General features: G+C 51.2%; 1 protein-coding gene across 2 annotated transcripts in view; it reads left to right on the forward strand.

Moving 5' to 3' along the window:
* Mgat3 (beta-1,4-mannosyl-glycoprotein 4-beta-N-acetylglucosaminyltransferase) overlaps positions 1–26,529 on the forward strand; it is a 42,141-nt gene that overhangs the window by 8,599 nt on the left and 7,013 nt on the right. The window contains exon 1 of one of the 2 annotated variants that reach the window (XM_052748377.1): positions 5,733–5,920. The exons of the other annotated variant lie outside the window; for it this stretch is intronic. Within the exon in view, the coding sequence (XP_052604337.1) occupies positions 5,748–5,920 (173 nt within the window). The 5' untranslated portion in view covers positions 5,733–5,747. Of the gene's footprint in view, positions 1–5,732; positions 5,921–26,529 lie in introns of those variants that run through there. 2 annotated transcript variants of the gene reach the window in all.

Genomic DNA, 26,529 nt, shown 5'->3' on the forward strand with positions numbered 1-26,529 from the left:
CTGTGAACCTGAATGGTTATAACTCGTATTTATAGTGTCCACAGGACCAACATACTAGAGTTTTATTTGTTACTTACTAATTAATTTATTTCTGCAGGCTTACACTGTAGCCAGGCTGGTCTGGAAATTACGATGTAGCCCAGGCTGGCTTCAAACAGATTCTAATCCTCCTGCCTCGGCTTCCTCATTCTGGAATTTACAGGTGTGGGCTGGCTATCATGCCCGTCTCTGGGCTTTTCTTTCTCTTTCTTTTGTAGTACTGGGTGTGGAACTCACGCCTTGTTTGTGTGAGGCATGCGCTTTGTATCAGAGCTATATTTCTTTGTTTTTATTATTCATTTATTTTTTAAAGTTTTCCCCCCCTTTTTCAGATTTCTTTATTTTATATGTATGAGTGGTTTTTTTTTTTTTTTTTTTTTTTGCATGTATGTATGTGCAGCTTGTGTGTGCCTGGTGCCCATGGAGGTCAGAAGAGGACATTGGGTCTCCTGGAACTGGAGTTATAGGTGTTTGTGAGCTGCTCTGTGGGTACTGGGAGTCTAACCCAGGTCCTCTGAAAGAACAAGTGTCCTTACCCATTGGTCGATCCATCATCTCTCCAGCCCCTCTTTTATTAAATATATTATATATTCTGTGATGAGCCTGACCGTGACCAGGCTCAAGCCCCCAAAGTCTTTTTGTTGGTTTGTTTCGAGACAGGGTTTCTCTGTGTGACAGCCCTGGCTGTCCTAGAACTCACTCTGTAGACCAGTCTGCTCTCAAACTCAGAGATCTGCCTGCCTCTGTCTCCTGGGTGCTGGGATTAAAGGACTAAAGGCATGCATCACCACACCTGACTTGTTTTTTAATTATTTGTATGCATGGATGTCTGTATACGTGAGTGCAAGTATGTGAGGAGACCAGAAAAGGGTGTTGGATTCCTGGGAGCTGGAGTTATAGGTACTTATGAGCTGTTTGATGTGGGTGCTGGGAACAGCGCTCGTCTCTACAAGGACAGCATGGGCTTTCAACTGCAGAGCCATGTCTCGGGTCCAGTGCATGTCTTTCTTGGGTGGTATCATTCTCGTATCTCTTGAGTCCCCGGCGGTGGTGCCAGGATAATTCTCTTTTCACTGTGTGGAAACTGAGTCTCAAGCTGGAGCCGTCACAGGAGCAGGGAGAGGTGCTGTAGGAAGAGTCTGCCCTGCTCATGGTATTCTTTTTGCAGCTTTCAAAGCATTCCACAGTGGGGAGGAGGGACGGCTCTGCTTCCTGACTTGTCATAGCCTGGGTTCAGAAACCATTTCAAGGCAGTCCACTGTCATACTGCGTGCTCCCAGAGCGTGAGCTGGAGTGTGACTAACTTGGAAGAGGTCATAGGAGCTGAACAGGAGGTTACCGTTTTGTAGAATGGTCTGGTAGAATGACCAAAGGACTCTGTGATTGGGTCCAGCCTTGGGCGGAAAATGCACTCCAAAGGCCACCTGGCACATTTCCATGCAGGGGATTCTAGAGACCAGGCATCCAAGGGCTGACTAGGGCCTCACATGTCACCACAGTACTGTAGTACAGACTGGTGACTTGTGCCCACTGCTGGGGAGAATGTGACAGAAACCACGGTCCCTAGGCACGTGCATTGTGGATGAATGGTGTGCCTCACATTCTTGGGGTGAGTGTACCAGTACCTTCACTTTAGAAATGCAGGAGCTGAAGACAGGCAGTGGTGGCCCATGCCCTTCGTCTCAGCACTTAGGAGGTCAAGGCAGGTGGATTTTTTTTTTAGTTCAAGGACAGCCTGGTCTACCTAGAAATTTCCAGGACAGCCAGGGCTATTACACAGACAGAGAAACCCTGTCTGGGGGGAAGAAAAAGAACCCGGGACCTTGTTTTCATTGCTGGCTTTTGTCCCTTTGTCCAGAGCCCTGTCCCCCCTCTTTTCCGTATCCTTTGTTCATTGATGTGTCATTGAGGCTCCTACAGAAAGCTAGGTCTACTCCCCAGGGCCAGCAAGGATGGCCCATATTGCTCAAGGCTGTGTGGTCTGTCTGTCCGGGGAAGGCAGGGTACATGTGCCGAGGGCATTGTGCAGTGAGGAGGGAGCCTCCTGGAAGCACTGTTGGAGCAAAACAAGAGGATTGGCCAGAACTGGAGGGTGGAGGGCCAGCAACAAGGCTTACCTGTGGTTCCTTGTGTCTCCACAGCAAGAGGAGAGGGCGATGGGACAGACTTTCTGGCTCAGCTTCTGAACGTATAGGAAAAGTGAAGCTGAGCCCAGGTGATTGTCACCTCAGCCAAGAGAAGAGGCTGAGCTGGCAATCTCCAGGCTTCATGGCCACATAAAACTGCCCATTTTACAGGAGGAACACGGAGGTCTGTGGCACTCAGGACTTATTCAGCATTCCACAAGAAGAGGCTAAAGGTCCCGGTGATGTGTGAGAGCCCAGAGCTCTCTGTACCATTATATTCCTTGTACTGTCCCTGTCCCCAAGCCAGGGAGTTTCTCCACAGGGTCTGGGTCAGGTCTGGGGTGGATGAGGAGTGAGTCAGATGGAGTTTCCAGGACCTGAGCTCCCATCCTGTCCTGTGCAGAAGGACAAAGTCTGATAGAGAAAAATGCGTGTTGCTCCAAAGCTGGCAAGAAATCTATGGAGATGGTTTATTCCAGAAAAAAAAAAAAAAAAAAGTGTGTATGTGGGGGGGGGAGCCTGTGAGAACTCAGGCAGGAGAGTGGCCATGCTGCCCACTTTCTTTGGCTGTTTTTTTTTTTAAATAATTTATTTATTTTTATTTTATTTGCATTGGTGTTTTGCCTGCATGTATTTCTAAGTGAGAGTGTTAGATCTTGGAGTTAAAGATAGTTGCTAGCTGCCATGTGAGTGCTGGGAATTGAACCTGGTTCCTCTGGAAGAACAGTCAGTGCTCTTAGCCAATGAGCCATCTCTCCAGCCCCTCTTTGGCTGTTTTTTGATTTTCTAAAGTGTATAAGAAACCGTCATAACAGAGAAACGAAGTTTCGTCTTGTAAAGGCAAGAGGGAAGAGAAATTCCCCGATTACAGCTACCGCCTCCCTCCGTCTGGTTCTGGTACCTTCAGCTGCCGGCAGCTGCCCTGTGGCTGGCTGTGGGAGCCCCTAATAGGGGCTCTAGTGTGTGCGGTGCAAGGAAACAATTTCCTTTCTTTTTTCCTTTCCCTTTTTTTTTGTTTTTATTTTGGAGACGGGGTCACATGTAGCCCAGGCTGGCCTTGAACTTGATATATGACTTTGGACTCCTGATCCTCCTGCCTCTACCTCTCAGAGTTACTGGGGTATGTAAGCACTTAGATGCCTACCTTTTAGCATTTACTGGGCCTTCCAGGTGAGAAAGTTAAGTAATTGATGGGGCAAGAATTAGCTGGGTGGTGGTCTCATGGAAGTCATGAGTAGTGAGTGGGCTTAGCCCCTAAAGCCCTTGCATGGTAGCCCTGATTTTTGTAAAAAACAAACAAACAAATAAATAAACAAATAAAATGTTTATTTATTTTAAATTATGTGTGTGTAGGTGAGGCCAGAAGAAGGTGTTAGAGCCCCAGGAGAGGGAGTTACAGGTTATTGTGAGTTGCCCAGCATGGATTCTGGGCAGCAAACTTGGCTTCTCTACAAGGTCAGTATGTGTTCTCAACTATTGAGATATCGCTCCGGCTCCATCCATGCCCTTTGATGATGGATGGCCTCCTGTGTCCCCGGGGGAGACAGTTAGATCCTAACCCAAGGCTCCTGTTGGAGGAGCTGCTGGAGTGACTGCCCCTTAGTCCTTGCCAACACTCAGAAATACCCTCCCATAATATTGAGTCTCCCTTGTGCCTTGGGTCCTGCCCTGTCATCCTTTAGAGGCTCTGATAGCATGGGAAAGTACTTAGTTACAGTTTTCACTCATTGGACTAGAAAGTGTGTGTGGAACTGGCAGCATTCCTGCAAGAACACCCCCTGTTAGGGTCTACACAGCTGGCTGCCAGACAGGCCTGCATCTCAGGAGAGCCTCGGGCAGAGAGCAGAGCCTAAACGGGTGGTCCAGAGTATTTGGGAAGGAGGAAACTCAGAACATAGTGAGGCCTAGAGCCAGCAGCTCTCACTTGCTCTACAAGGACCGTGTTCATTGTGATGCTCAGGTGCCTAGACACAGGGGAGCACCACAGGCCTGCCCCCTGCTGCATCCTCCCAGTTAGGGACCATTTTTTTCACACAATAGGAACAGCAATGTGGACACAATGAGGAGGATTCTAACCTGCTTCTTCCAGCCGTTCCTCCTGATTTCCCACATTCTTCATCCCCGCGTGTGAGGGTCCCTGAAAGCGCTAGCGCTACAGAGGGCAGAGTAGCAATCCACGAGAGAAGGGAAGTCAGCTCAACGTGACTCAGCTGGGCTGGTTCACGCTTCTAGAGTCTGACACTGGGCAGTTTATTATGGACATATTTAAGTGCAGCACAATTTGAATAAACGCTCCCTGGTGTGATAGATCTCAAGGAGGCACGATTGCATTAAAACTTAAAGTGCATGTCACCTCTTCCAAGAAGGTGGGTTCTAGAGCTAGGCTACATGTATTAGCTTAAGGGCCTGGGAGGGCTCTGGTGTGGTCTTGGTCGTACAGATCGTGTAGGGGTCATTTGGGCTATTTAGCCACCTCCAAATCCTGGTTGTGGGAGAGCTTGGGGGAGCCTCTTGCCATACAGATAATACACAGGTCACCTAGACTGTTAGCCATCTCCAGTCCTGCTTGTGGGGGTTGGGCGTGGCCTGGCCCTACAGATACTATAGACCACCAGGTTATTACTCACCTCCATTCCCAGCCTTCTATATGGGAAAGCAGATTATATATCTTTCCCATTAAAAATTCCCGTTTTCTTTAGTGCTTACCTGAAGGCCAGGACCTTTGTGTTCCCCACACCCATGGCCCCTCCCAGCCCTGCGTGGCTCACTCTGTGCTGCACTGTCCCTCTTTCTGGAAGGGAACCGTAGGGAAGCCACTTCTCCAGGGGCTCAGAGCCTGAGGTGACATGGGAGGGAACTTTAGGGCCTTTGTTACCTTTTCTGAGCTGCCAGTTAGACCTGAGAATGCCACAGTCCTATCAAAGGCTTCAGGTGTGGCTGGGCGGGGTGACGCCCCAAAGGGCATTGGGGCCAAGAAGAAGAGCGGGCAAGTTCCTGGGACTGGGACCCCCTCAGAGGAGCCGCACTACTGTCATCCTGGTGTCACCTGATTGCTGATCATGGGGTCCAAGATTAATGCCAGCCTGGCTGGTTCCTGGAGACCTGGTTGGAAGTCCCTCAGTGAGACCCTGCCGTCCTCTTGGTGAGTGCTTGAATGGAAAAAAGAAATACGAGGAGGACGGGGCTGCTCCTAGGCATGGCGGAGAAGGTTAATTGTAGGTATGAGGAAGACCATCGTCGGAGGCATCTGGGAAGGTCCAGACTGAACATGACCAGCAAGACTGAGCTGGGCCGTGTGAGGAGAAGCGGGGAGCGGGGAAGAGAGAGGAACCTGGAGCCGTGGCCAAAATGGGCCCAAAAGGGCTTGTAACCAAAATGGCTGGGTTAATAGGAAAGAGCCTCTGGGGGAGGGCAACTGAGCCCCTGGACTGGAGAAGTTTAGGGGAGGGGGCAGGGCCTGCCAGCTGGGGGGACCCTGTAACAGGTAGGAATTGGGAGATACTGGGAGACTGTAGCAGCCAGCATTAGGTGGAAGGTTTTGTGGGGTTTGTTTGTTTTTTGTTTTTTAATCCCCTGCAGGCCATGGGACAAAGGAGAGATGATAGTCCAGGAAGTTGGTTGTGGAATGGAAGGACTGAGGGAGGCTCCTGGGACCTGGCGTGTGTGGCTGCCTGGTTAGTCATATCACTGAGTGGCCCCGGAAGGAAAGATAACCGGCATAAAGAAGTTGCCAAAGCCTCCTCCATCCGTACCAGGCATGGGTCATAGGTTATCAGCTTGTTTGTCCGAATAACCGTCTAGATCACTTTGCAGCTTGCTTGCAGAGAGAGGTTAAGCTCACCTCCTGGAGCCAGGCTGAGCGACCCACACCCATGCTCCCTTCCCCCTTGCTGCTGGGCCCAGATCCCTCTTTCAGCTCTGCACTTTGCTCCCCCGTAGCCCAGCTGGCAGTCAGGCCCCTACCACCTGCCTGCCATACAGATGGGCCTGTGCCACACCCTGTGCATTGCCCCACCTCTCCATCGCAAGGACAATGCCAGGAACAAAGCTGCCTTGCCAGGGGCCTGACTCCATTAGCAGAGAGGTCCTGAGAGGACAGTGGAGGGGTAGGGAACCCCCCCTCCCTCCCTCCTCCAGCCCTCTGGGCTAGAGATGGAGCTAAAGTGGCCCTTTGTACATTGTTCTTGGAGGTCTGGAGCCTCGTGGGAGGGGCTGGCACTGCTGGGGCAAGGCTGCTCATCTCAGCAGTGGGGGTTGAGGGGACTTTCCGGGGAGGGGGAGGGGGATGGGGAGGGGATTTTCTTTTTTTTTTTTGGTTTTTCGAGACAGGGTTTCTCTGTGTAGCTTTGCGCCTCTCCTGGAACTCACTTGGTAGCCCAGGCTGGCCTTGAACTCACAGAGATCCGCCTGGCTCTGCCTCCCGAGTGCTGGGATTAAAGGCGTGCGCCACCACCGCCCGGCTAGGGGAGGGGATTTTCTTGGCACTGAAGTCGGGAGGGTCTTCCCTCGGGTGTGAGCACTTAGTGTCTGGGCCCGTCCCCTGAGCACCCTGAGCCAGATAGCACTTGTCTCTCTGTATGTGAGCCCTTTCTCCAGGGTTCCTTGGGTCTTTGGACTGTTTAGTTCCAGTCCTGAGCAGCTGTTTACTGCTCAGCCAAGCTGTGTCATGGGGGGTGGGGTGGGGGAGCAGAAATGACCCTTCTCTCTTGTGGTTGACATTCCTGAAGGCAGGGAGACATAAACAAGGCCTAGCACCTCCCTCGAGGATGAACTGTGGGGTTGAGACCTGGAGAGAGAGAGAGAGAGAGAGAGAGAGAGAGAGTGTTGTTGGGGTCAGGAGTCAGTCAGGAAGGCCTTGGGCCAGTGGCAACAGAAAAGGGTGCTGAGAGAAGGGTGTTCCAGTGGCAGCAACAGCCAGTGTGAGGACTCCGGGCTGGGGCTTGTCCTGGGGAGGTGGGGTAGGGAAGAGGAAGGTGACCGTAGTGAAGACCCGGGAGCCAGCTTGTCTGTGGACAGCCAGAGCAGACAAGGTTTCATTCTGGGTGTGACGTGCCATGAGCAATGGGGATAGAGTGGAAGGTGGCCAGATAGGGACATTGCAGTGACCCTGGGCTGCTAGAGAGGCAGAGGGAAGCCAGTGAGCAGGGCTTTGGGGTCTCAGAAAAAGAGGGATCTTATCCTGTAAGGCATAGGGTGTGAGGCTACATGTGGAGGGAGTACTGAGCCCATCTCAGGAACTCGTAAGGTGCGTCTTTGTCAAGGCTCCCTAGATGTCATCCCGTTTAGTCCTTGTGAAGGGAGAGGGTGGCTGACAGGAACTCTGAGGCTCAATGTATCATCAGGTGGCCTGTCTAGGTCACTTGGTGGTGGGGGTGGAGAAGGGCTGGGCTTTGAATCCAGACTTTGAGTTCAGACTCCAGGATGCCTCAGAGAGCTGAGCTTCCCCCCAATACCACTGCAGGGGTCCAGAATGTTCCTTTTGTTCCTTTTCAACTCTCAATCCCCTTTGACCTTGGCCCCAGTAAACTGAGAAGCTCCCACTCTTTCTTTTCTTTTTTCCAGGACAGGGTTTCTCTGTGTAACAGTCCTGACTGTCCTGGAACTCTTTTCTGTAGCCCAGGCTGGCCTCAGACTCACAGAGATCCGCCTGCCTCTGCCTCCCGAGTGCTGGGATTAAAGACGTGCGCCACCACCGCCCGGCTTGAGACACCCATTCTTAAACCACTACCCAACCTCAAGGTGCCCCCCCCCCCCCCCCCCCCCCCCCCCGCCATGCTATGCTGCAGCATTACTAGGGCAGGGAGCACCCCGCTGTTCATTCCACAGCCGTGGAAACCAGTTCCTGGCAGAGCTGGCCTTGGCATGACTCTTTTTTTTTTTTTTTTTGGTTTTTCGAGACAGGGTTTCTCTGTGTAGCTTTGCGCCTTTCCTGGAACTCATTCTGTAGCCCAGGCTGGCCTCGAACTCACAGAGATCCGCCTGGCTCTGCCTCCCGAGTGCTGGGATTAAAGGCGTGCGCCACCACCGCCCGGCAAAGGCACTTTTTGTTTATTTTTTTATTTGATTTGATTTTTCGAGACAGGGTTTCTCTGTGTAGCTTTGCGCCTTTCCTGGAACTCCCTCTGTAGCCCAGGCTGGCCTCGAACTCACAGAGATCCTCCTGCCTCTGCCTCCCGAGTGCTGGGACTAAAGGCGTGCGCCACCACCGCCCGGCTTGGCATGACTCTTAAATTAGCCTGTTCTCTCTCATTTCCTACTGCTGATGAGACAGGGCCACCTTTTTGGGTGTGGGAGGCTACGTGGCTGGTGGGTAGCAGAGAGTTGAGGGGCAGGAGCCCCTGTCAGATTCATCCCCCACTGGCCTCTGGGTTCCTGAAGATGCCTGTCATTAGGTAGAGTGGGATGTGACTCAGTGAGTGTTGGAGGTTCCCAGCTTCCCCAGAAGCTCAAAGGAGCCAGCTTCACCTTCCTCTAATGGAAGCTCTCAGTCAGTAATTGCTCGCTCTCACCAATGCCCGGTCCTTCTCGGACCTCTTCTGTTCTGAATGCCCAACACTGCCCCTCTCCTCAGCTCCGTCCAGCCTCTCATCTACTGGGCACTTCTTGGCTCCATGTCCCCTTCCCACTGAGGGGCTGTGGGCAGCTGGGCCAGGACATGCCATGTCATCTGGCAGATGAAGAGGCTGACATCCAGAGAGGCAGGACAGCCTGCCTGTGGGTGTCCTGTTTGTTCATTGATATGCAGGATGTTTACTGCACTGATATTTACCATGTGTCAGCTGTTTTTCTAGGAAGTGGGGGTGCAGGGCTTGGTGGTTACAGTCTGCTGGGAGGGTCAAGGGTGAGGCCACCAAGCCATCTAACTGAAAGTCTGGGGCCTTTGAGTGGGCTGGGCTTGGGGACTGCCTCAGAGAGGCTGAGGTTAACTGAGGGGTAAAAGTGGGGAGAGAAGCCGGGCGGTGGTGGCACATGCCTTTAATCCCAGTACTCGGGAGGCAGAGCCAGGCGAATCTTTGTGAGTTCGAGTCCAGCCTGGTCTACAAAGTGAGATCCAGGACAGGCTCCAAAGCTACACAGAGAAACCCTGTCTTAGAAAGAGAAAAAAAAAGAAAAGAAAAAAAAAGTGGGGAGAGAAACCTCCATGAGTTGAGTGTTGTATGCAAAGCCTGGATAAAGCGTGATGGCCCCTTCTCCTGCAATGTGAATGCTTGGAGCCCTGCCCAGCTGCCTGCTAAGCCCAGGCCTGACTTGTGTCCACCACAGAGGATGAGGGATGAGTGCTGGGCCAAAGTGGGACTCATAGGCTGTGTAGTAGCTTCTTGGGGATCTCCTCTAAGCTTCTAAAGTCCCATCTATGGCCAACCACAGATCTCAGTTCTCCCGTGGAAGGAGAGGTTCTAGTCCACACTCCACCGTGGGGCTGTGGATACTGGGCTGCTTCTAAAGGAGGCAGAATGGGTTCTTGACCCAGGTTTGTCGTCCTGGGTCCCTCTGCACAGAGACTTTGCTCCAGCCTAGCACTTGCAAGTTCAAGGCTAGAAGATAAAAGAGTTCAAGGTCATCCTTGACTCTATAACAGGTGTGAGACCAGCCTGGGCTACATGAGACCCCATCTCAACATGCATGTGCACAGACAGAAAGACAGAGAGCTTGCTTGCATGCTATACACATTCTCCAGTTTTTATCTTTGGTTCTAGGGATAGGGAATAATCTGGGTGCTCTGTCCTGAGAATAGATGACATTCAGAGGAGGTAGGTCTGTGGTTGGTTGCCTGCACTTGGCCCTTGACAGCTCCAGTAAGGGAAATTGTAGATGCTCCCTGCCCTGCCCAGCACCTGGCTCCTCTGGGAGAGTAGGGCTGCCTCTCTAGCTGCCTGGTTACCTATTTTACAAATAGGGAGACCTGAGGCCTGGGAAGCGAGGTGCCCATCTGGGAAGAGCTGGAGTTAGGAAGCCAGTCCAGGTAAACAGTTGTGCTGTCATTGGACCTGGCTGAGGTCAGCTCGTAGTCACATAACTGACATCTGGTTTGGCCTGGGGTGCCAAGGAAGGAATCGACTGCTATAGAAGCCAGAAACCAAGACTGGAATGGGGCCCTCTAGACAGGTACCATGTGGTGGAAGGGTGGGCATTGATGGCCAGTAGGGACCCAGGCCGTGGCCCCATACAGGTGGAGTGGTGGGGCACATAGGCCTTATTAGGGTAAGGTCAGCTATCCAAGGCGAGGGCCAAGGCTTATCCTTTGATTCTGTGCTTCAGGCTCTCACCTGTAAGTAGCGGTGAGTGGCTGGGGGCAGGGTGTAGTAGGGAGCAACGTGAAGTACTCTGAGCAGACCTGCGGTGGGTATCTCTGGGTGGTCTCAGGAAAGGCTCCCATATCCCCCGCAGTTGCAGGTCATTGGAGAGCTGTGGGCACAGGTTTGGGTCAGGTAAGCAAACAGTAACCCCTGAGTAACCAGTTCACTAGCCTTGGGGCCCTCCCTCACTGGCCTGAGTTCCTAGTGATCAGGGCTGGGGTGAAACACAGAGGTAGGGTGAGGATGTAAGCAAGGAGGTTCCCATAGAGGGGCACAGACAGGGCATGTTAGGGACAGTCAGGGTAGGAGTTGTGGATGGGCCCTGTCAGTCTCCTGAAGCCCAGGTCTAACTTCCCAGAGTACCAATGACTCCCCCTACTCCATGTCAAACTGTGGGCAACTTGACCTGTGGTACTGACCAGGACGACAAGTTCCTGTGGATGCTGGGTAGAAGTGAGGAGCTGCTGACTGTCCCTCCAGACCTCCAGAGAACTTAGGGCTCCATGAACTGTGGTTTTACAATCCTTATAACCCAGCCTAGTAGATGTACCATGGGCACTCACACTGGTTCAAGCTACTGAGGCAGCCCAGGCAGGGAAGGTGATATTTGGCAGGGTAGGATGGTGCAGTGGGACCCACGTGGTTGTCTGGTCACCTGTTGGAGGCAGAGAGATCCATGACTTGAGAACCGCAGTCGGGTGCTGGGCTGCCACCAGCCAGCTGTGTGCCAGCTGTGTGTCCTCCAGAAGGAAGGAGGACGGCACAGGGTGTCGGACAGTAGACAATGTTCCACGAGTCCGCTGTCATGCCGGGAGGAGGAGGAAGGTGCTGTCTCCTGTTTGCACACTCCCGCGGTCTGCACACCCCTGCCTGGTTGACTGCATGTGTCCTCCTCAGAAGATGCTCCTTTGTCCCGATAACGTCTAACAACTTCCTCAACTGTACTCTGTCCTTCTGTGCTGAGCTCTCTAAGGGCTTTGACCTTCTGTCTGACCCCTGTGGCAGCTGCTCCCAAGCCCAGTGCCATCCTACCCTGTTTATCCATCCCAAGCCAGGCAGAGTACCAGTGTCCTAGACTGCAGTCCCCCCGACCTCTTGCTGCCCTACATTACCTTCTCTATACCCTAGCCAAGCCCAGTGGACTTTGCTCTGCATTAGACAACTCCACAGTACACGTGACCCTGTTTCAGGGGACTGTCCTCATGAAGGAAGACCATATTTCTGAGAGATCTAAGGCCTGGGGCCTAAAGTAACTCAGGACTTGTTCTTCTGGTTTATCCACATCTGCTCTGGTCTGGGCCACCTCCTGTCCACCTTTGGCCTGCAGAGAGGTTTGGACAGGGGCCCTTCCCCATTCCTGGCCTGTTCTGCCTGGAATGTTGTTCCCTCTGGCCATCTGCATAGTCAACCAGGGCTGTGTGTGTGTGTGTGGAGTGGCAAGGGCCCATTCATTACTGGCCCATATGGGGCATCCATCTGTCCATCTGTCCATCATTTGCCCTCAGATGTTCCTCAGACAGCTGGAGGCTGAAGTTCCATCCCCTCACCCCAGGCTTCTCTGACGGTGATAAGAGACATGGGCTTCACCTCCTGTATGGCCTTGGCCGGTTCACGGCCCTTCTCTGGGCTTCATCCTTTTGTTGATAGAGCACAATAAGGCTAGCCAGACTTTTTTTTTTTTTTTAAGACTTAATTCATTTTTATGTGTGTGTGCATGTTTTGTCTGCATGCCTGTGTAACATGTATGTGCCTGGTTCCTGAAAAGGTTAGAAGAGGGCCCAGGTCCTCTGCAAGAGCATCAAGTCCTGATTTTTTTTTTTTTTTTCTTTTTGAGACAGGGTTTCTCTCCTGTAGCCCTGGCTATCCTGGATCTCGCTCTGTAGACCAGGCTGGCCTCGAACTCACAGAGATCTGCCTGCTTCTACCTCCCAGGTGCTGGGATTAAAGGCATGAGCCACCGCCGCTGTCTCCCCAGTCCACTTGTGGGAGTTTTCTGTCCTGTGTCTCTTCTCCGCCTCTGAAGTGTTGGTTTCTCTCCTGTACCAGACATTCAGCCACATTTAGCTGTGTCAGGCTTCACACACTTCACACACTCTGGGCAGTTCCAGGCCCTTTCATAAATGTTTGGGGTGAGGAGATGGCTCAGTGGTAGAGCACGTGACTAGCAAGCTTGAGTTAGGTTTGATTTCCACGTCTGTGAAAATAAAAATAAAAAAAAAACTCCTGAAGTTTCTCCTGTGAGTGACATGGACCTTGTTATGTCCTTATTTGATGACTGAGGAACGGCTGAGGCCCTGAGCTGTGGAGAACCCTGGCAGTCTGGCTGCAGGGTCTGAGTACAGCCTCTGGCTGCCTCTGTGCAGAGCAAGGGCCCACGGTCACTTCCCTCCCCACATCCACCCTCTTCTGTCCTGTGCCCAGGATCTCACCCTAGCCCCAGGTTACTCGCTATTCTCCCAACCTGTGTATTGGGTACTTCTTAGCACCCCACATCCACCTCCCCATGGCTCTGCTCCCCTCTTTACCCTCGCAGATGTTCCCCAACTCCTGCCTGCAGCTCTAGCGCTCTCCCAAGGTGGGGAGCACCACTTCTAGACTCTTGCCTAATTCTCCAACGCGCCGAGCTGTATCCTTGCCCGCTATAGTTACCTAGAATGTATAGGACACCACTCTGCTATGACCTTATTAGCCCACACCCATCCCACACTCAGATCTTTCTCTTCATCCTGGCTGGCTGTCCCCTCATCTGCTGCCCCCATCACTCCAGTAGGGCAACCTCCCCTGACTCCATTCTCCCAATCTATTGCAAGCTTCGATACAGTAGCCCCTAGTGCATATAGCTACAATAATTAAAGTTTGTTCCTCAGTTTCCCCAGTCAGGTTCAAGTAGCCACATGTGGTGAGTAGATATTGTATTGGACAGTGTAGGCCAGGCACATTGCCAATGTCACAGGGTGTGCTGTTGAACAGCACTAAGCCTGGCCAGGTGGGTCATCCTCAGGTACAAGTTGGGTAGATTGACCCTGTTCACAGCCTCCTGGAGCCCATGGCCAAGGCCTGTCACTTCCCAAACACTTAGGTGGGAGCTGTGTGGGTCTCAAGCCCTGGAGGGCAGTGGGTCTGCACAGGTGAGTCCAACTGCTTCCTTCCTCTGAGCCTCAGTCTCCTCGTGTGTAAAATGGGAAGGTAGGCTCCGTCTCTGATGTCAGTGGTGAGGGAGAAGCGTGTAGAAAGTCCCTAGCAGATGCCTGGTATATGTTTTAAGGCTGTGGTGTGTGGTAACTGTCACTTTTAGCATGGGTAGGTCATGGAAAGTCCAGGCTCTCAACAGTCGCTGCTTTATTGCTCACAGTGGGAGCTATGAAAGCTGCTGAGCAGCCAGCAGCCTATGAACGTGACTAATCTGTGTGGCTTCCAGCACGGGGAGAACTGTCCTGTATCTCCACTGCCCATGGGCTTCTGCAGGATTAGAAGCTGATGTGCTGGCTCGGGAGTATTGGGAAGGGGCAGAGTGCGGGCAGAGCAGCTCTTCCAAGTACTTGCCAGAGTCCTGAGACATCCTGCGGGATGCCGGGGTGAGGCTGAGTGAGGAGAGTTTGGAGGAAGGAGATGGTCAGGGTCCAGATGGTTTTGGCGTAACAAGCAGGGATGGGGCTTGCCTGAGGGTAGGTGTTGGATTGAGAGCTATCAGTGAGGCTTCCATCCTGGAACTAGGCAGCCAAGGAAGCTGGGTACCTCTGTGGCATCTGGGTGGTCTGGGTACCATCTCCCCAGAGCACTGGTTGGAAAAAACACTGCCCTCCCTGTAGCCTCCTAGACTTGGATGTCTTTACCCACATAGGGGCACAGTGGCAGCTGCCCCATGGTGAGCAGGATTTGCAAAGACCATCCAAGGAGGCTGGTATCCTTGATATCCTTGACTATACCTTTCCCTTGGAGCAGACTCTCCCTCTGGGTAAGCCAGGGAGTAATTTCTGGGAGTTAGACCTGGTCGCCGTGGCTTTCCTCAGCCAGGATATATGTGTTTATCCTGGGGCAGGACCCCAGCCTACACGTCCACTGATGGGTGCTCAGATTTGCCTGTGAGCTATTAAAGGATGCCTGACTAGTCTTGGCTTCCGTTGGCTTCATTCTCTTGCATGACATGTGGCTTGGCCCTGGCGTTTGAAGCAGCAGAGCTGGGCACTACAAAGGCTTGGGAACCTGGATGATATATGGGCCACAGAGCGACCACTGTATTGTTTTAACTTCAGCACAGTGGCTGTGTCCCACCCTACTACTTCCTATGTCTGTCTCTCCCGGATGCCCTCTGATGCTCTATGATTACTTTCTGTCAAATAGTTGCTAACGCAGCCTCCTGACCCAAGGTTAATTTTATTTAATTAATGCAAATGCAAACTCAGGGCTCACAGTGTGGTTGACTATCTTCCAACATTTCCCCCTTTTGTCTAAATAGAAAAGAAAGGTTTTAACTCTTAACACAGTAAAATTGTATACAAGAGGAACAATTATCAGGTATTATCAAAATATAAAAGCAAGGGTTTTTTTGTTTTTTTGTTTATTGAGACACGAGGTTTTAACTTTAACATGATAAAACTATATACAATAAGAAACAATTATCACTGGGCTGCGGTGACACACACCTTTAATCCCAGCACTCAGGAGGCAGAGGCAGGTAGATCTCTGTGAGTTCGAGGCCAGCCAGGTCTATAGAGCGAGATCCAGGACAGGCTCCAAAACTATACAAAGAAACCCTGTCTCGAAATAAAAAATAAAAATAAAAGCAATTATCAAGTAAGGATTATGTTCACAATGTCTAGTCCATTTGTGTTTGGCAAATTCAGAAAAACTATTGTCTATTGTCATTGTAACTGAGGACCAGCCTCCAATACTGCTGTAACTAAATCTTTCCAGTCTTGTGGAATAATTCTGTTCCTCGTGGCCCATGAATTTAACATCTGTTTCACAAAGGGTGGATGCATACCATATGAAATGATTGCTTCCTTAAATCTCTTCAGATCTAACATTTCCGCAGGATCCCAGTTAACATCTGCGTAGCCTTGAGGGTGCTTATCATCTGGTGATCATTCTTGTATGGTAATGGGATAAATTAAGGTTGGTGTTCTAATAACCTTAGGCTGCTCCTCTTCAGTCTCGTAATGCAGTGGTGAAGTAGATTCTGCTCTACATTCCTCTGTCTGTGTCTGAGTATTTTTCTTATTTTCATTAGTAGGTCTTTCTAAAGCTTATATCTTATCAGTAGTAAGTCTTTCTAAAGCTTGTATCTTATCAGTCAAATTATCATATTTGGCACAGTTATCAAACCACTTTTTAAGGATAAAATATTAATTATCAAACTGATACTAAGTACAGTGATATTATGTCAATCCCAGCTAAGTCATTTATCCCCTCACTTAAAATTTCGTTTTCAAAGCATTCATAATAACACTATATGGGGTCCTAGCACCCTGCATTGTGATGTTCCCCCCCTTTTCTCTTTTTTCCTTTTCCGGAGCTGAGGACTGAACCCAGGGCCTTGCACTTGCTAGGCAAGTGCTCTACCACTGAGCTAAATCCCCAACCCGATGTTCCCCCTTCTTAATGTGGGAAATATTTTTCTTGTTTTTGTTTGTTTGTTTGTTTTTCAAGACAAAGTTTCTCTGTGTGACAGCCCTGGCTGTCCTGGAACTCACTTTGTAGACCAGACTGGCCTTGAACTCACAGAGATCCGCCTGCCTCTGCCTCCCGAGTGCTGGGATTAAAGGTGTACAGTACCGCCTGGCAGATTTTTCTTTTTAATATTATTTAACTCTCTACTAAAGGACTTCGCAGGTATCTCACCCAGTCCTCTGACTTCTCAGTAGTTTGTCTGTAGTGTCAGTGGTGAACTCAAGCCCCTCCCACAGTTTCTAAGCATGAGCCTGATTTCTGGAGTCACCTGCTGTGAGTACTCATGTGAAGAGGCCCAGATGGCAACTGTGGCAGAGCTGGCTGGTGTGACTCCATGTCCATGTGGTTGTGCCCCACATTGGGTGCAAAATGTTGTTTTAACTTAGGCACAGTGGCTGGACCACTCCAAACCCCACCCTATTATTCCCGGTATCTCTCTCTCTCCTGCATGCCCTCTGATGCTTTATGATATACTTTCTGTCAACACAGCCTCTTGACCCAAGGTTAATTTTATTTAGTTAACGCCTATGCAGACTCAGAGTTTACAGTGTGATTGAATATCTCCCAACACTGAATCGCTATATAGAGCTGTGATCTCTGGGGAGCCCAGCCCAATGCTTACTCTTCAAGGGAGTGGTTAAGGGTGAGATATGAAAGGATTAACCCAATGTCAGCTTTTCCTCAAGTCCCATGAATTTCAGGAGTCTACTGTGTTCTGTCACTACTGGCTCTGCCTACTGTTACACATAATCATTAAGCTTCAAGTCAGGAGGAACCCTGTGTATCCTCAGAGACTAGGGAAGGTATTCACTTTCTTCTGAGCCCTGAGACACTGAGTTTCTCTACTTTAATCCCAAGATAGGAACAGGAATTAGTCATGGAAGCTCCAGGGAGCCTGATTTCCATGAATCACGAAGAATTTCCAGGAACCCAAAGGGTTTACAAGGGATATGCTGCCAATTGGATGAGTGGAGACCAAGGCACACTGGCAGGGTATTGGCCTGGGATGAAGGCTTGGCCAGCTTCCTTATTTATTTATTGTTTGTTTATATTATTATATGTGGGGTGTGTATGTGTTAATATGCCTGAGTATGTGCGCATGTACATATGTATGTGTGCATATAGAGGCCACAGGTTAACATCTTCAGTCACTCTCTACCTTATCTATTGAGTTATGGTCTCTCATTAAACCTGGAGTTTTCTGATTGGCTATGCTGGCTATTGAGCTCGTTCTGAGCACTGCCTGACTCCACCCTAAGAGTTCTGGAGTTACGGGCACGTATAGCCAAGTCTATCTTTTTCCATAGATGCTGGGGATCAAACTTAGGACCTCATGCTCATGCAGCCAACACTATCCATTGAGCCATCTCCCCACACACTGGGCTGCATTCCCTCTTGAGGGCCTTTTGGAGCTGAGAGGGGAGACTAGAGATGCCTCAAGGTCTGGCCCCAGGTCCTGAAAGCTTACGAGTCACTCAAATGATCCTGCAGGGTGATGGGTGTCAGTCTCCAGTGGTAAGCAGCCTCTCTTTGGCCCAGTCATTTGCCAAAGCCTGCTAGAACAAGGCATGTTCAGTGGGACATCTGTGTCCCATTGTCTGGCAGGAGACATGATGAAGCGAGCATTTACGGAGCATCCTCCAGCACCAGGCTCCTTGGAGAATGCTTCGATACCATAGCTTCTTCAGATTGCCACCAGGACTGCAAAGAGCATAGCCTCTTCTTTCCATCCAAGAAGGACAGGCTCAGAAAAGCAAAGAAAACTTGCCTGGGAGCACACAGCTAAGTCACAGCACCAGACTTCCAGACTTAACAACAGTAACTGTGAAACCCAGTACTCATGAGCACCTACTGTGAGCCGAGGCAGGCTTCCTCGCCCTTTTCATAGACCAGTGAAAGGAGAAACCAAGGCACAAGGAGGTGGAGAAACCCCTTGAGGTCATAGGCGGTATGTCAGTCTTTGTGACTTATGTCTCAGGAATGGCTGGACGTGAAGACTGGTTGCAGGCACCCCCTGTTCTGCTCCCAGAAATGGGCAGAGTGCTAGGGGACCTTGTGCAAGCCTAGACTAGGATAGAAGGTAAGCACCTCAACTCAAAGTCAAGATGCTCTTTAGAGCAGATGGACCAAGCAGATGGAGGTGTTGGGGGTTCATTCCTGAAGGTTTTTCTGAGCTGGGTTTTGCAGATGGAGTCTGAGGTAACCTGGGATACCTCCATATTCCACTTCATGCACACCCCAATACTGCCTGCAGCTGTTGACCTGCTCATCTCTCTACTATGGTGGAATCTGGCCCCTTCTCCTAATTGGAAGAACTGGAGACCTCAGTGCTAGCCCAGAGCTGGAGACACCAGAGATCAGGCATCAAGGAAGAGAGGGAGATAGAGCCATTGGGTATCATACAGGGCAATGACTGCTAGGTCATGAGTGATTTGAACTATATAGCAGAGGCCGGTTAGCAGGAGCCAGGACAAGGCCAGCCAGGGGCATCCCAGTTCCCAACGAGGACCCTGATTAGCTCAGGCCAGCTCAGGACCACGGAGAGTTCCATAGGTACGTCTGTCATCCCAGTGACACCTGTCAAGTGTTTGGCTGTGCTCTTGAGCATGAACTTGCTTACATCCTGCAGAGGGCACTAGCCAGACTCAAGCTGAGCCTGACTCTGAGGTCATGGCAGGGTCATTATGATGGCTAATTTTGGGTGTTAGCCTAACAGGATGAAGAAACACTTGGCCATGCATGACTTCCGAGTGCCTAGAGGCTCTCTCTGGAGGAGAGAGGTGGGATAGAAAGGTCTGCCACCAACATGGAAGACAGTGTTCAATGGAATAGGGTCCTGGAGCAAGCAAAAAGGCAGAGAGTGAATTCCTCTCTCCCAGGACTGCCCTTGGACACCAGAACTCTAGACTCTCTGGCTTTGGGACTCCAGCGCTCACTCCAGCAGCTCTTGAACTCTCCAGCTTTCAGTCTTGGACTGGGAATCACACCAGATTTCCCTGGTTCTGAGGCCTAAAGGCTTGGACTGGACCGCACAGCTGCCTAGTAGGGTCTCTATCTGGCAGAGGCCCGTCATCGCACCGATGAACCTCCAAAATCACGTGAGCCAGTTCTCCCAATAATCCCCCGTCTCTCCTCCTCTTGTTGATCCATCCATCTGTCTGTAGAACCTCGACTCACAGACATGGGACTCTGGCTTCTCAGATTACCTTTTCTTGTCACCTTCCCATAAGAGCCAAGGAAAAGGGTGTAGTGGGGAAGGGAGAGGTAGAAGAGGGAGAGAAAGACTTCCCACTGTCTGACTGACGGCTTGCCTTGGCCTCAGCCTCCTATGCCCAGGAAATAGTTCACTCCACCCTTTACCCACCCAGCCCGGAGGACCAGTCCCAGGGGCAGGATGCAGCTGGTAGACTGGTTCTCTTGGAGCATAGTGCCGTTCGCCAGCTCACACCTGTCTCGGCAGGCTAAGGCTTTGTGGGGCTTCCATAGCAGAGCCCCAAACTCTGCTTCTCGTAGCTTTGAGATAGGACAGCACCTGCCTGGGCTAGAGCCCTGTTTCTGCCACCCCCCCTAGAGGCGGTCTATCAGCCAGGATGGGGACAAATCACAGGTTAAGAAGAGCTAGGGTGGATGGAGCACTTGCGCTGCGCTAGGCTCTTGGTGTGGATTTCTATCTGGCTCCAAGAGACAGTGAAGCTGCAGGGAAGCAGGTGAACACGCCCAAGGCCATTCACATGATCAAACAGCAGAGCTGGGTTTGGATGGGGCCATCTGCACCTGAGTGAGTGACAGTGAACACCTTGAGAGTGTTTTCCCGGAAGCCCCTGGAGAACTGTTGGTGAATTTTCCTGGCTTGAGTAGGACTTAAGTAGAGCCTCTGAGCTGTGGGATCAGCCTTGGCAGAAGAAGGGCCCAAGGGCTTTGTTCTCCGAGAGCTGCCTGCTTGGGCCTCAAGGACAGTGGCTCAGCTCTCTGGAGGTCAAGTATTTGAGCAGTAGAAATTGGGTCTCATGCAGTTCCGGGAATCCCGGATTCCCAAAGGGGCTCAAGCTGGGTGCATCCTGAGAAGCAAGGCAGGAGTAGGGGAGTGTCCCCCAACTCCTCCAGAGCCTCTCTTTCTGTCAGTTGTGTGACAGTGGCCTGCACTCCCCATACCTGGCGCTCTTATCTGAGGAGAATGAGAGTAAGGAGTTTTCAGACATGCTTCTGGGAGCCCCAGCCCAGGTCACTTCCCAGCCTCATGTAGACAGTGATGCACAGTGGCTGCTACCCAAAGCCAGTCCATTTCCCATCCAGTTAATCAGCATATCTCCCAGAGTTGACAGTTCCTCGCTACCCTCGTCAGAGCCACCCACCTGTCCACAGCCCTCCCTGTACCACCTTAGAAGGCAGTTTATGGAGTGGGAGGTGGGGGAGGTGGCGTAGCATATATGAAGATCAGAGGACAGCATGCAGGAGATGGTTCTCTCCCACCATATGGATCCCAGTGATCGAACTCAGGTCATCAGGCTTGGTGGCCAGCTCCTTTACCTTCTGAACCATCTTGCCATCCTGATCTGTACTCCTGACCATGGCCTTGAGCCCCGCATGCTCTGGCTAGGTCCTACTTTCCTTTTCCCTCAGTTCACGGGCCCCGGGGAGGCATCTGGGTGGTTTGGTCTAAGCCTGAGCCACAGAAGCACAAAGCCAGTAGTGTGAGTCTCAGTCTGAAGCCAAAAGATGAGGAACAGGAAGCTGTTGCTCTAAGCCCTGGAGCCCAAGGTCAGCAAGAAGAGAAGGGAGGAACTTGCTCTGGCTCTGCCATTTTGTTCCCTCTAGACCCCCTTCCCATTGGATAGTGTCTTCCTCTATAAGGAAGGTGCCCCCTCTTCCCTCAGCCTTCCCACTCCCTTTCCTCACCTCCAGAAATACTCTCGATGCTCAGAGGTAATGCATGGCTAGTTCTCCAGGTGTTCCTTAATCCAGTGATTCAGTCATTAGACCCATCAGGTCCCTTTTCAGGGAGCCCGTCTGGCCACCCCATGAATCTGTGCCTGTCCCCATCTGTCCTTTACTTCTGCTTTGTTACTTCTCGGGTCAGAACTCTTGATCCTGCACAGTATTGTGTGACTCACCCCACACCAACAGCAAGCTCCCCTTGGGCAGGGTTTGTCTCTGAGGGTCCTCAGTGTTTGGCCAGGTGTTGGCACCCAGAGATACAGGCTAAGGTGGCCTTGGCTGGCTGTCCACTGTGTGTTCTCTGGCTGGACGGTGCCATCCTACTTGGGTTCAACTTGGCAGATGGAAAGGGCTCAAGAGAGCTTTCCTACAGGCTGAAATGCCATTGTTGACCCTTTAGAATCGAGTGCGCTGTGATCAGTTGTGTTTTGACAGTGAACAAGTTAGTTGGTCCCTCTGGCTACAGTTCCCTCATCTCTACCGTAGGGGAGACACGGGTACCTGCTTTGTGTTGAGACTGTGTGGGGCTCTGCACACAGCATGCTCAGGACAGTAGCTGGTGTGCGGCATCATGCCTCCGGGAAGCTTGGTAACAGAGGCAGAAACATCCAACAGGGCGCAGTGTACCCATGAGTGTTAACTGTACCTGGTCCTCCTGTACTGTTGAGAGAGACAAGTTGACCTGGGGATCTGCAGTCATTTTCTAGCCATGACTTACTGTCACGGCGCTTTGGGGAAAAGTCTTGTCACCCTCCGCAGTCTGTTTCCCCATCTGTAAAAGCTGTGGTCATGGTGACCTCTTGGAAGGCTGAGAGACTTAACTCAGGCCTGGAGGGCAAATGCTGGCTTATCCCATTTCATACATACGCTGCTTTATCCCAAAAAGGGTATTTGAGGCAGTGACCAAAGTCAAGATTTAAAAAAAAAAAAGAGTTGGACCCTGAAACACATGAAGCTGTGAATGTGAAGTTGAAGAAAATCCGGCCTTGGATGTCCTCTGGGTGGACTGTCATCCCACCTGGGTTCGACTTGGTACGTGGAAGGGACTCAATGTTTAGTCCCATAATTCCCAGCAGCAAACTTGACTTTTATCAAGCGGACTTATGAGGTCAAACCGACCCAGCTGCTCCGGGGCTCCCAGGTCAGGCTGCTCTTGTGTTTCTCCTAGAAAGTCTCTTCTGTGAGGTTTGTTGTGTGGTGTGACTTTGTGGTATTCCTAGGCTCCCAATTGCCAGGATACCTTTCCCCTCAGAGTGGTGACATTTCCACTGGTGCTGTAATGTGTGCATTGGGGAACCCTTTCCCCTCAGAACCGTAACGTGCACTGGGGAAACCCTTCCCCTCAGAACTGTACCGTGTGCCTTGGGAAACGCTTTCCCCTCAGGACTGTAATATGTGCCTTGGGAAACCCTTTCCCCTCAGGACTGTAATATGTGCGTTGGGGAACCCTTTGCCCTCAGAGCTGTAACACTTACACTCAGTTTAGCCCAGGTTGGAGCTCTGTCTTCCTGCATTCATCGGGCCTGGTTCCTTCTGCTCTGCTTGCTAGCCTTGTGTAACTACTGGTCTTGTTTCTCCAGACTGGGACTGAAATGCACTGTGCAGAAATGAACCTCCCCACCTTTGAGATGTCCATCCCCTCCATCAAATCAGTGGGGATGACCCCATCTCTGCTCAGGCATAGCTGATGTTTAGCCAAGGTTAGGCCCCCACCCCGATTGGCTTTCCTGCCTGCAGTCAGCTGTGCAGGCCCCACTTCGGCTCCTGAGGGTGCAGGCATTTAACCTGGAGACAGAAGCATACCTTGTGTCTCCAGTACAGGCCTTGGCCTGCCTCTCAGGACTAGCAGTTGGGCTATCCCTTGCTTGCTTGCTCCGGGACCCTCCTAGAGTGATGCCTCTGAGGCCAGCTCCCACCAACCGTGAACACTGAGCAGGTCCCTGGGCGGAAGAGATGACTCTTGGACTCTAGATTGAGCATGCTCTCTGTGCCTTACGACCACATAGGTAAGAGAAGATCCTGCTGGAGGCTTCTAGCCTGGAGCATTTGAACATTTGAAGGCTTACTGCACACCCACTGTGCACCAGAAACTCCATGCCCAGGTCTCAGATATGAAGACAGGTTCAGAATGGCGGGGAGCTTGCTGTTCCACCCTGCTGCCTCGGGAAGCGAGAGGACGGTGGAGTGGGGGCAGATGACCGGGAAAAGAACCCAAACCGTGAAAGCAAGCTGCGGAAAGGAAGGGTTTGCTTTTCCTGAGAGCCTGTGCTCGATCACAGGCCTTGCATGCTCAAGCACTGAGCTACATCCTCTGCGGAACCTCTGCCCTGACAGGAACATTTTTAGGGAAAGGCCCAAGCTGCCAAAGGCCAGGTTTCTGTCCCAGCCCGCCCCCCCACCCCCACAAGCTTGTCCTGTCCACAGTCTAATGCTCTGGAAGGAACATATTCTCTGCTAAGGGTGTGGAAAGCATGCAGGCTTAGCATGCTGGAGGCCCTGGGTTGCACTCCCAGCACCAAACCCCACCAAAATAACAACATAAAATCCAAATAAAATGTGGAGTTCAGTTAACAGTGGCATGCTGGTGTCTGTCTCCTCTTTGTGACAAATCTACCATCACATACTGTAGAATAACAGTACAGAGACTGGCTGGGTGGTGGCGGCGGCGGCGGTGGCGCACACCTTTAATCCCAACACTTGGGAGGCAGAGGCAGGCAGATCTCTGAGTTCAAGGCCTGCCTGGTCTGTGGTGATTTTTTTTGTGCTCTAACAAATACAGCTTGCCTGGAGATCAGAGTGTGGAGCTAGCCACTAGTTAACCATAGAGGCCAGGCCGTGGTGGCACACACCTTTAAGCCCAGCACTTGGGAGGTGGAGGTAGGAAGCATATGGCTGTGTGGAGAGGGGAATATAAGGCAGGCAGAGACAGGAGCCCACCCCCCCCCCACCCCCCGGTTGTCGAGGTAAGAAGTGGCTGTGTCATGCTCCTTTGTTTCTCTGATCTTTCAGCATTTACCCCAATATCTGACTCTGGGTTTTTATTATTAAGACCAATTAGGATTCACACTACACCGGTCTACAGAGAGCTACAGGGCAGTCAGGGTGGTTACACAGAGAAACTTTGTCTCAAAAAACCAAGTAGCGGCCGGGCGGTGGTGGCGCACGCCTTTAATCCCAGCACTCGGGAGGCAGAGCCAGGTGGATCTCTGTGAGTTCGAGGCCAGCCTGGTCTCCAAAGCGAGTACCAGGAAAGGCGCAAAGCTACACAGAGAAACCCTGTCTCGAAAAACCAAAAAAAAAAAAAAAAAAAAAAAAAAAAAAAAAAAAAAAAAACCAAGTAGCAGAGAGACTGGGTAAGGGGCTATTTCTCCTGTCTTTATTTCTCCTTCTAGTAATATCTGTATTTTAGAAGAGTAATGGACAAACATCTCTATCCACAGCCAGAAGCTAATTGAGAAATTAAGTGGTACCAATGAATAGCAAGTGGTTAGCTCCCATATCATTTGTGAGTAGAGTGATTCATTTAGCAAAACAGTGGAAACAAGAAAGCTAGGCGTGTTTTATGGAATTTAAAAGGAAATGGGAAATGTATTTCTTTTCTTTTTCTTTGAGACAGGGTTTCTCTGTGTAGCCATGGAGCCTGTTCTGTAGACCAGGCTGGCCTCAAACTCACAGAGATCCGCCTGGCTCTGCCTTCCAAGTGCTGGGATTAAAGGCGTGCGCCACCACCGCCCGGCTCAGTTGTTTTCTTTAATCAATCACAAATTTGAAAGATTTTCATGTTGATAGAAATAGATCTCTTGCTGGGTGATGGCGCATGCCTTTAATCCCAGCAGTGGGAAGCAGAGCCAGGCGGATCTCTGTGAGTTCAAGGCCGGCCAGCCTGGTCTACAGAGCGAGATCCTGGACAGGCACCAAAGCTACGCAGAGAAACTCTGTCTCTAAAAAAGCAAACCAAAACCAAATCAAACACCAAAAAACTGGTTTGGACTTAGTGTCTACCATGGTAAGATTTGTGAGTGATACTAAACTTAGAACAAGGAAATCTACTCTAATGGTTCATGCCTAGAAAACAGTCTGCTTATTTTTGGTTTTGTTGTTGTGAATGATGTTGTGTGTTTTATTTAGTTTCGTTCTTTGTTTTGTTTTGTCTTTGAGACAGAGTCTCAAAACTGATCGGCCTGGAACTTCTATGTAAACTAGGCTGGCCTTGAACTCAAAGACATCTGCCCACTTCTGCTTCCTGAGTGCAGGCCTGGCTGCTTGCTTGCTTGTTTGAGACAGGGTCTCACTGTGTATCCCTGCCTGTCCTGCACTCACAATGTAGACCAGGCTGGCCTCAAATTTACAGAGATCTACCTGTCTCTGCCTCCGGAGTGATGGAATTAAAGGCATGAGCCACCATACCTGTCTGTTGTTTTGTTTTTGAGTCAGGGCAGTAGCCCTGGCTCTCCTGTACTGGGTTTAAAGGCATGCACTACCACACCAAGCATGACTTCATTTTAAAAATACGATTGCTGAGATCTGGTGGCTCATTCCTATACAGAATCTCAGTACTAGAGGAAGCTGAGGCAGGAGGATTGCCTCAAATTCAAGGCCAAATTGGGCTACAATGTGAGACCCTATTTCAAAACGAAATAAAATATGTCCCTTTGAGATCTGTGGCATTGATACAGTCTAGCAGTTTGGGTTGGGTTTGTTTTCTCTGCAGGCTAAAGAATGAAAAAGCAGGGAAAATAAGTTCAACAGATAGCAGCAGAGAACTTTCCAAGCCTCCTCCACAGGGCCTGCTCCACAGGATCTCCTCCACAGGGCCTGCTCCACAGGATCTCCTCCACAGGGCCTCCTCCAGAGGGCCTGCTCCACAGGGCCTCTTCCACAGAGCCTCCTCTACAGGGTCTCCTCCACAGGGCCTCCTCCACAGGGCTTCTCTTCCACAGGGCCTCTTCCACAGAGCCTCCTCCACAGGGCCTCCTCCACAGGGCCTCCTCCACAGGGCCTGCTCCACAGGGCCTCCTCCACAGGGCCTCCTCCACAGGGCCTCCTCCACAGGGCCTCCTCCACAGGGCCTCCTCCACAGGGCCTGCTCCACAGGGCCTCCTCCACTGAGCCTCCTCCACAGGGCCTCCTCCACAGGGCCTGCTCCACAGGGCCTCCTCCACAGGGCCTCCTCCACTGAGCCTCCTCCACAGGGCCTCCTCCACAGGGCCTCCTCCACAGAGCCTCCTCCACAGTACCTGGTCCCTAGGGTCTCCTCCCTAGGGCCTCCTCCACTGGGCCTCCTCCACAGGATCTCCTCCACAGGACCTGCTCCCTAGGGTCTCCTCCACAGGGCTTCCTCCACAGGATCAGCTGAGGTGGAAAAGCACTCTGGTTCCCTCCTGATAACCGAATAGATCAAGGGTAGAACAACATGCATTCTGAGAGGATAGCTAGTGTGTTTATGTGTGTGGGTAGGTGGG

This window comes from Peromyscus californicus, unplaced genomic scaffold (genome assembly GCF_007827085.1).
Source record: "Peromyscus californicus insignis strain IS unplaced genomic scaffold, ASM782708v3 Scaffold_20__1_contigs__length_68692818, whole genome shotgun sequence".
Classification (NCBI taxonomy): domain Eukaryota; kingdom Metazoa; phylum Chordata; class Mammalia; order Rodentia; family Cricetidae; genus Peromyscus; species Peromyscus californicus.